This window comes from Elephas maximus, chromosome 5 (assembly GCF_024166365.1).
Source record: "Elephas maximus indicus isolate mEleMax1 chromosome 5, mEleMax1 primary haplotype, whole genome shotgun sequence".
Lineage (NCBI taxonomy): Eukaryota > Metazoa > Chordata > Mammalia > Proboscidea > Elephantidae > Elephas > Elephas maximus.
The window spans coordinates 94,606,523-94,617,426 of record NC_064823.1 but is presented as its reverse complement, the minus strand read 5'-3'; the positions used below and the strand labels follow the sequence as shown (position 1 = coordinate 94,617,426).

The 10,904-nt window shown below is 33.4% G+C and overlaps 1 protein-coding gene across 7 annotated transcripts in view; it reads right to left on the bottom strand.

The window, feature by feature from the left end:
* Positions 1-460: 460 nt before the first annotated feature.
* Positions 461-10,904, bottom strand: part of EPHA5 (EPH receptor A5) — a 407,780-nt gene continuing 397,336 nt past the window's right edge. For 6 of the 7 annotated variants that reach the window (XM_049886190.1, XM_049886191.1, XM_049886192.1 and 3 more), the window contains 2 exons: positions 9,898-10,053; positions 461-1,173 (listed from right to left, as the gene is read on the bottom strand). In XM_049886190.1, the coding sequence (XP_049742147.1) occupies positions 1,068-1,173; positions 9,898-10,053 (262 nt within the window). In that variant the 3' untranslated portion in view covers positions 461-1,067. Of the gene's footprint in view, positions 1,174-9,758; positions 10,054-10,904 lie in introns of those variants that run through there. The other variant, XM_049886196.1, reaches the window with a different exon arrangement.

Below are 10,904 nucleotides of genomic sequence, written 5' to 3'. Positions count from 1 at the left end.
TTCCTATTCATTCCTTTGAAACACTTGCTTTTGTATGTTGCTAAAATTAAAACATCATTAAAAATGCAAGCAGAATGGTAATGCACACATGTTCAAGCACACACACAAAATTTCAACCTAAATTCGTTTCTGGTTATGTTGTAAATTATACAGTATATACACATTTATACCCTAAACATCTCTAGAAAAACAAATTAAAAGTAAATTTTATAACACAGAAAAATAAATATACACCCTGTATTGTACTTGTTCTTGATCAAGCAACATGTTTATATACTAGTTTCTATAATGTAATGCTGTGTAACAGCATTTTAAAATAAAAAAAAGAATGTATCTATTAAGAAACAATCTACCCATATTGCTCTTCAATACACTTATGTGGACAATTAAGACTTGAAGTAAACTTCAGTAAACTGCAGCTTTTGTTAGCCCACAAAGGGCTAGAAAACTTTTCCTTTCAAGTAGACCCTTGGAAGATTTGAAAGGGGCTGCCTTAATTCAGTCTATAAAGGTGCTATACATAGTTATATATTTCATGTACAAAATTTTCTGGAAGTATCAGAAAGGATTTTGTTGTTGTTTTGACATGAGATAATGTTTAGTCTCATGATCTTTACCCATGCAGGTTACATTTGCTTTGTGAGAAAGGATTACACTGAGAGGAAGATAAAGAGATTTTAGTAAAACACTGATTACAAACTCTGTGGCTGAGAAAAAATGCTCTACTAAAGTTTAGAAATCACTGAGTTTTCCCCTTTTTCCCCCCTTATTTGTTAAAATAAATCTCAGGGCTTGTTTACAAAGTGCAGAATCGTTCACTTGAAGACCAACCCAAACCAAACCTATTGCAGTCGAGCGGATTCCTACTCATAGCGACTCTATAAGGACAGAGTAAAACTGCCCCATAGGGTTTCCAAGGCTGTAATCTTTACGGAAGCAAACTGCCAAGTCTTTCTCCCGTGGAGCGACCAGTGGGTTCCAGCCGCCGACCTTTCGGTTAGCAGCTGAGCACTTAACCACCGCACCACCAGGGCTTCTTCACTTGAAGAAGTGACATTAAAACGAAGTTACAATGGCACCATCCCGTTTACCAGCTGCACCTTCATTTCTTGAAGGCTGTTCATGATCTTCTTCTGGTGACCGACAAGAGTCACTCCAAGCCGCCTCAAATCCCTGCATGAAGAAAGCACACATTGGATGTATGTATTGACTCAGCCGGTAGCATTCCTAAATATTTCACACTGACAAAGGGGTAAACATTTTGAAAAAACTAATTGAGTTACAGTCACATTAGACAGATTTCAAAGGCACGTTCCAAAATTGTACCTGGAAATTCTGTTTGCAGCCAAAAAAAAAAATTGTAAACTCCTGTATAGATTTATAATAGGGAGTGACGTAATACAGATTTGCCCCCTTTTTTTTGGATATCACTTTTATTAGTGGCACACAGTGATGGGAAAAGAATTTGCACATGCTTACCAATTAGCATTTAATTTAAAGGATGCAACTTTATTGCACAGTTTTGTAAAGTTGGCCTGCAATATGCACAAGCACTTTGTCTTTTTTTGCTCAGTAAACACGAAATGTATTTTTAAAATTTTACAGCTAAGCAGTTGGTGACCAAACTTTTCAAATGACTCATTCAATACAAATATTTTATATAATCACTACGTTGCTCCTATAACACTTTCAATTATTTTATTTTTTCCTTGGAACCCAAAGCACCAGAGTTTTCTTTCTTTACCAAACAACATCTAGGCTCCATCAGCATTTAGAGCATTCTGAAGGTTACACACTATCAAAAGGGCTTTTCAACCATGATACTTATATGCTTTTATCTTTTTTTAAAAAAAAGAAAAAACAGATTATTCAAAAGAAAATTAGAGATGTTTAGATTTCTAAGCTAACTTAGAATATTATCAAATTCAAAGCCAGGATCAGTGGTTTCTAGATGTTATTTCATAAGACATTCAGGAATTATTATCCTAAAGTATGTATTTGGCACATACAATGATTCAAGTATGTTTGACAAATTACAAGCATTAATTATAGAGAAGAATAAGCATTAACAATTAAAAATTCTAAATATGAAAGATGTTTGCCATATTAGATTTATTTAGTTTGTCAAACACATGATTCGAAAAGTGGAAAATTTTTGCCTCCGGTAAATGTATTGATTTCAGAGTGTCGTAGTCTTATAGAATTGAATGCATTGACATTAGAATCATCATAGATAAATTTTAGGAGTTTTGGATAACTCAAAAAAACAGTTTAACTATCAGAGGATAGAAGTTAAATGAAATGGAATCTAGGCTTTATGTGTATAAGTATTGAAAAGAATTGTTTAGTCAAATAGTATCTTAGATTTCTTTTCCTCTTTTATGTTTCCCTGATTACTTATGAGAATTCCAGGAAATGCCAAGTAGCTAAAAAGAAGCAATTGACACCTATGGAGGAAACTTTTTTTTTTTTTTAATATTGTGAATAAACTTCTTAGAAGGTATGATAGCTATAAGACGCCAGTGTACAGCATGTCTTTTTTAACTGCTATCTAGTTGGTTCTGAAGTATGAAGACCCCATTTGTGCAGAGCAGAACTGCTGTATAGGGTTTTCAAAGCTATGACCTTTCAGAAGTGGATTGCCAGGCCTGTCTTCCAAGGTGCTTCTGGGTAGGTTTGAACTGCCAATAATCTTTCAGCTAGTAGTGAAGTGCTTAACTGTTTGTGCCACCGAGCTACCACAGAGTACAATATAAAGGTATTAATAATGGTAGGGTTGCAAGGCATTTATCAGCAAAACTTTAAAAAAAAAAAAACTAGTAAAAACTTATTTTAAACAAAATCGATGTAGTTAGGAAATAGACTGCTACAAAATACTAATTACAGACTAACATAGGAAAAAGAAAGGCTTTCTCTTCCATTTTCTACTAAACCAGAGTTTATCAGCCTCAGTACTATTTACATAATTCTTTGTTATGGGGCACTGTCCTATACATTGTGGGATGTTTAGTACCATCTCTGGCCTCTACGCACTAGATGCCAGTATCACAGCAATCCTCTCTCTTTGTGACAAGCAAAAATATCTCCAGGAACTCAAACCCACTGCTGTCGAGTTGATTCCAACTCACAGCAACTGTACAGGACAGAGTAAAACTGCCCCATGGGGTTTCCAAGAAGTGGCTGGTGAATTTGAACTGTTGACCTTTTGGTTAGCAGCCTCAGCTTTTAATCACTGTGCCACCAGAGCTCCAGGCATTGTCAAATCTCATCTGAGTTGCAAAATCTACCTAGCTGAGAACCACAGTACTAAATATAAAAATAGTAGGGGACATTTATAGACAGCTTCTTCCTACATTCTAGGAAAATACATAACTCTAGGAAAAAGATTTGTTTTCTAATCTTCCTTTATCAACAAGGAAACAAAACATTAGAAAATTGAAACCCCTCGACTAGATAACACGGCCAGTAGGTAACAGCCGAGGCAGAACCCAGGCACCTGACACCAGTCCATGCTCATATATTCTCATTATTTTGAGAAACATGATAATCAAGCACAGAACTTCAAACTCTGTGCAACTCTTTATTCATCTGTAAAATGAGAACTTTGTAGATGTAACCTCAAAAAATTAAAATACTGAAAGAAAGAAGATATCTGATGAAGGGAACCAAGCATGTATTTCTTTGAGGCAATGGCAGTTTCAGATTATGGATTAATTAATATTCTTGTGTTTCCATATGTAATGTATTAAGAAATTGTGTAGATATAGGTACCCATGGGTATTCACTAGCAAACTTTGGACCTATGCCAGGAAAAAAAGAAATTAAATTTTAACATTCCTTAATCTGAAAGCAATCAATCTCTAATACAGAATTTAATTAATTAGGAACAAAATGAAGTTTAAAACATATGTTTTATATGCCCATAGGTGAGTCTGATGAATGAAGGTTAGGAAGTGCCAACACACAAACATACACACACACTCACACTTGCACAATTTAAGTACTTAAATTTGACAAGTCATAATTGCTTTACCAATTATTAGAAATGAGCTATTACAAATTGCCATTATACTTTATTTTGAATGACCTGAAGGAAACAATTTATAAGTTTTCCTACGCAAGCAATATAGACATTGTATATATGGTATCAAAGTCTTAATTTGAAAAGTGTGTCTGTGTGTGCAGTCAGGTGTGTTCGATATTCCAACTCTTAGTTGTTTAGTCTAAATGACATCAACTCACTGATTTAACTTCTTTTTATTTCCACTGTATTAGATACAAATATAGCTTCATTTTCTGAAACTGACTTGACCACAAGAATGACTCTAGCTCAGTGTTTTTGGAATTTATTTTTTTCATGATATATGTATCATGTTAAACAGTGAATGTCTGAGGAATTCTATTTGGTTAACAAATTCAGGTATAGAGTTCATGTTTACGGGCTAGTAAAATCAGCTCTTCTTCAGAATATTTCATACCTTTAGATTTTAAGTTAAATTCCTTTTAATTTTCCCGTTGAACTAAGCATATACTTTTTTTGTTTTTTATATACTATGTTATTCCATTTTTATGAAGTTTAAAAGCAGGCAAAACTATAGCGAAGTTAGGACAGTGGTTACCCTTGGTGGGGGGCGGTTAATGACTACAGGGGGCATGAGAGGAGCTTCTGAGGTAAGCATATACTTTTATTACAAAATAAATTTATGATCTAATGAATACAAATGATGTAAACCCATTGAATCTTTTTGTCTCTTAATGGGATAAATGAAGTTATAAAACACACATTGTGTTTTACGCACTGTCATGATTTCAAAAGCTGTCAAATTAATGTGCCAGTATTTATAAAATAGCATGATTTTAAGGTATGCAATGTACATGTACCTTTATACAATGCGATTTTTTAGTGAAAAAAAATGTGAGAGAAACGAGATTGTTTATGCAAGTGATTATGGTTTTCAAAAGCAGAGTAGTTTCTTTAAAACATCCCTTTAATATTTTTCTAATGATACTACAAATGAGAGCTAAGATAATATTTGCACAGGATTTATGATAAAGGTTAATCACATTTATTCCAATATTGGTAAAAGCATTAAAATATTTTAAGTAGCTTTGTCTCATGCTTGCAAGAGAAAGATATTGCAGTCTGCTTCTGTAAAGATTTGCAGCCTTGGAAACCTTGTGAGGCAGTTCTACCCTGTCCTACAGGGTCGCTATGAGTTGGAATCCACTTGACGGGAGTGGGTTTGGTGTATCTCATACATATCGCAATTTCCAACAATTCTCGTTTTACTACATAAAGTATGTATTAAATGCACAACTTAGTAGTAATAATGTGAGAGAAATTTGATAAAAATTATATATTTTACTAGTTAATAAGGAAGCTACTGACTTAAATAGGGAAAAGCCTTTTTAAAAAATATTTAGAAATGGTGTGAGATATGCTAGTTTACTCATTTTATTTTTCTATAGGGAATTTTATAGCTAGACAAAATTTTAAGAGTGTCTCCCTTATAAATAGTATACTGATTTTATTGACCACATGTAATGTTAAACAGTACCCAGGATCAAGTCCAATGATGAGAAACTATATTTCAAGACAGGCTTGTAAATCTAAGCTCAATGAGAATAGTATTGTTACATAACATATAGTTTGAATTTTTGTTGACAATGCATGATGAGTTTCAGAAAAGCTGTAAATACAATGAATTGCCGTTGTATGTTATTGCATTCTAGCATTTTTAAAAGCATTATTATATAATATCAAACAATGGAGAAACACTGATATTTTGATGTTCAAGTGGCAGAATAACAAAAGACAGAAATACAAGGAGTGTCTAGTTGATATTCAAACCAAACTCATTGCCATCAGGTCAATGCCTATACATAGCGACTCTAAAGGACAGAGTAGAACTGCCCCGTAGGGTTTCCAAGGCTGTTAATCTTTATGGGAACAGCCTGCCACATCTTTCTCCTGTGGAGCAACTGGTGGGTCTGAACTGCTGATCCTTTGGTTGGCAGCTGATTGCTTTAACCACTGTGCCACCAGGGCTCCTAAAATTCAAGCTAGTTCTTGATTATCCAGGAACTCTTTTACCCATTTGTGGGTGATTCATTGCCATACTAATTTTTTCGCTTCTGCTTTGTACATCTTTCAAGCATATCATTGGTAATTAGCTCCATCAACACTGGTTGGATAGAAGGCAGAGATTATTGAATATTCAGTAAATTTCAATGTTTATTCCTTTTGTCATAGATTTTTTTAAATGCAGTTGCATGTTTAACATTCTTTATTAACTTAGAAGAATCTTGATAATTATTTATGTCTCTACTGTACAGATAAATATGTTTACATTTAGAAATAAAAGATTTAACCATGGCTTTGTCATAGTTTTCCATGGATGAGCACTAGGACTGGAGTTTTAGTTTAGTTATATAGAACACAGAGGATAGTAAGCAGTCCTTCATGTACTGTAAGTGTGGTAGAACATACCAAAAAAATCAAACCCACTGCCGTCGAGTTGATTCCGACTCATAGCTACCCTATAGGACAGAGGAGAACTGCTCCATATGGTTTCCAAGGAGCAGCTGTTGGATTTGAACTGCCAACCTTTTGGTTAGCTGTCAAGCTCTTAACCACTGCGTGACCAGGGCCCCAGTAGAACATAGCAGATCATAAATAATCCTTTGCATACTATAAGTGTATGATAAATTATGCATAATGACTTTATTGATAAGAAATCTGCTTGGCTCTGAACTGAGAAAACCTTTATTTTAGCAGCTTAAGGCTCATTCTAATAAATAATCCTGATAGGAACTTCTTCTGCTTACACCACAATTGGTGTAACATTTGAATAAATTGGATTTTGTTCAGTTTTCTGAATAATCAAAGGTTAGCAGAACTGATCTGACAAAGAGCTTTAAAAACAGCTGCTATTCTGTGTTAATTCCAATCTTTTGACTCAATTTGCACCTCATTTCAAGCTCACAATTCCCCCTGCGGACAATAACTCACTGCATTTATACATACGAGTACAAATTGGCACCATTACTGCCACAATAGTTGTTTTAATATGAATGCTGTACACAAAATAGCAAAAAATACACAGAGAACAGCATACAGAAATGTCAAAGGTTGAAAACCACTTTTATTAAACATGCTTTGACTCTAAGACTTCTAAGTTCTTCACGTACTTTCCAAGTTAAGTCATACATGCATGTGTTGGCAAAAACTCATAAACAAATTAAAATCAACCTTTAGGAAAGAAATTTTAAACCAAATTATGTGGTTTTGAAAATTTGTCTATTTTTTTCTTCCTCTTAGACCTCCTATGAAAACAAATTTGATGGTACAAATTATAACACTCTTTAGTGTACGCATATGGTAGTTTGATCATTTCCCTTATTATTTTGACTATTTTCTAAGCATTTTTTAATGCTATAAATATATTCTTCCAGTTTCCAGCTTTTAATACATCTTGGCAGTAACTTTGGTAATAATATTTATTATTTTTATAGTATTATACAGGCTGCATAAAATCAATATTTAAATATTGGGTAAATACCATGTGTGAAAAATTAATAACAGTGTTCTAAGAGCTTGCCTTTGTCTTTTACTAATATTCAAGTTCACTTTACCATTAGTCCTTAGCAGTGACTGGCTTTTCTGAGGAAGGGCAAGTAGAATGCAAAGATGACCACTTTTTAAATTCTTGACCAAAGAAATAACTGTTTGCTCCCTATTTTTGAGTTAGTTAATACTTTGATAATTTTGCTCCTACCAATTAGAAAAATATGCTTAAAACTACCATAAACAAGACCTTTGTTTAAAGATGCCTGTCTCTCTAAGAAGTCACCTTCACTGGAGCTAGGGTTTGCTGGCCCAATTCCTAGTTAGGAATGTGTTAATGATTTTAGGCCCTTGGGATCAGATGCAGTTGATGTCAGGGGACCAACACAGTGCCATATTCTCTGAACAGGAAGATGTCACTAAGTCTGCCAGTTTCTTATAACTCTTCCAGTCAGAGTAAATGAATTTAAAGACAAAATATAAGAAAGGAGGCAATGCACCAAGAGGCAGCAAGGTAATGAAAGTAATAAAGACAGGGAGAATAAACTGAACTAAGTAGATAAAAATTGACTAGAGAATAATTACTAGAGTGTAGGCATGAGATGGAGAAGAATCATGAAAAGAAGATAGAAGAGGCTGTCAGGACTTGAAAGAAAATATTTAAAAAGAAAAGAGTTTAGGAATAGAAGGGGGAGAAAACAAAGTAAAGAGAAAAAAAATTAAAGGAACTAAGAAAAACTGAAACCACAATTGTAAAATATACAACTCATTTCTAGCGTTTTGAGACCCCGAAGAAATAAAGTGAAACACACACAGCTAATGCAAAACCATTATTTGTGATTAAAAAATATTCTCTGAAGGGAGAAGCAAATATACATACGTGAATATGTGCTATTTTAATAAAAAAAGAGACACCATTTAATGCAAATAATTTTATTATATATATTACAAGTAATCTGACATTGGGTAGAAGAAATACCTACAATATCATTTTAATATAAAATGACAAATGAATTTAATAAATTAAAATGACCATTTTTACTGAAAAATTAAATAGCAATCATGTAAAAATAGTTTTAAATTAGCAGTAAATTTTTCAGTTTACTATTTCAAATACAGCACAAATGAGTTCTTTGTGTCCAAAGAAATAATAGTCAAAGTGTATGTGTGATTAAGTATGTGATTTGGTGGTGATGGTGTGAATAACCCAGTGAATGGGATCCCATAAATTGAGAGTAAGCTGACTGGTGATTTTAAGTCCTTTTAGTTATAGGTGTGAAAGACAAAAAATGCTGAGAATGTGACATTAACTGGTGATAAATGGTGGTACCCTGTTCCCTTTTGTGGGTGTGGACAGTGAATTCGCTGAATCAAAGAATGCTCTAACTACAGACATGGTGAAAGAGAAATGCTCAATGTGCATATCATGTGAAGTAATGGAATAAAGACTGTGGTTTAGTGCTTTAGGATATTCTACCATGTTCCAATATTACAACAATATTTTAACCTTTGAATTTGTAGTTAATTTAAGTAAGTTATTAAATTCACAGGTTAAAATATTAACGTTAACATAGTCTAAATGAAACTACCATGGAGACAGTTAGTTTTCACAAATAACAAATATTAAAATAATTACACATACAGAGTATTTAATGAAATACAAACAACTGACAACCTTAAGAAATTTAGTACTTAACTCTAGTGATTTTTATTGAATAAAATTTGATAAATTTTATCTTAAACGTGCAAACAGAAAAGGGCACAATTGGTTCCACTGAGATTGCACTAAAAACAAATCTGAGGCAGGATCCAATATATCCTTGTACTGCAAGGATATAAGGTGCACCACTTAGAGATTAAATAAGATTCCTGCCCTCACGAGCTTTGTGCAAGCTGCTATTACCTGGATAGTCATCACAGAGAGCCAAATTTTAAGATGATGTTTTGTAGTTATACAGGAGTAGCCACACCAATTGTGCTTACAGTTTGTTTTGTTTTGTATTTACATTCGTATAACATAAGTACCAGTATAAAAACTTTATCAAGAAAACATTTTCCCACAACACAAAATACCAGTATTTTGCCAAGGAGCTGCTACTCCAATTATTCAAATACTCAAATGCTATTTGTTCGAAGCAAAGATATTGGCAATGAGTAGCATTAACCATGCAGTTGTTAACAATACAGGCTAAAAAACAGATGAGGCTTCTTTGAAAGCTACTGCACATAGACAAAGGTTAATTGATCCCCCTTGCCCCCATCTAAATTGGTTTCTGAACAATTTTTCTCGCCCCAACATTTATGTAAAAATTATCAGAAAAATTACTCACTCCAAGGTCACCTGAGCCACAGCGTCCATTGAACTGTATCCATTTTCCATGAAAATCTCTGTATACCGGCCCATTTTGATTGCTTCTAGCCATTCACCTACTGATCTGTACGCCCCACATCCCAGTGGCCCATGTTCTGACAATAAATTAGATACTCTAAAATACATAAAACATAAATATTAAAAGTAACATTTTAAAATCTTTCATAACAGAATTCATTACAAAATTAGCTTACATTAATGGATCTTTGGGTCTAGAAGTCTCTATAGGGAAAATATGCAAACACTAACACGAAAGAAAATAAAATTTGGGAGAACATAAAATCACCTTATTGAGAGGTTTTTTACTAAAATCCATATTAATAAGGACTTATAATGGGTTAATAAGTAAATTTTCTGTAAAACAAACCATTAGCTATAAATTTCATGTGACTTATATTTATTTACTTCCAACTATTGTTCTTTTACAAAAATGCTACTAAATATAAATGCACAGGATAATTCATATAAAGTCAGTTGCACCTAGATTTTGCAAGAAGAAATCACGCTTATTTAAGCTAATTTCCCAGGATGTCCAGAAGCTATTTATTTCTTAGCTTATGTTCTTACATAGGGGATACTTATTAATTCACCTGGCAGAGGTAGAACCTAGAAAAGGGAATATAACTTCAAATACATACGAAAAAGAAATAGTATCAACCAAACAATAAGATGCTCTTAACTACACTAAGTTTATACTCTTTGATTAATAATGATGATGACGATAATGATGATGATTTCTAGAAGTGTATCCTAAGGAAACAATCAGCAAAAAAAGGCAAAAGGTACACGTGCCTTTTTGTTTGTCAATGAAAGTGAACACTGAAAATTAAATAATCAACGGGAGTAACTTCAGCTACGAGATTTAAGACACAAAGACCTTTCTACCCTTGTTCTCTTCACTTTCTCACACCCCGTTTACACTTCAACCTACCCCAATCTAATTTCTTCAGACATCATTCTGAAATT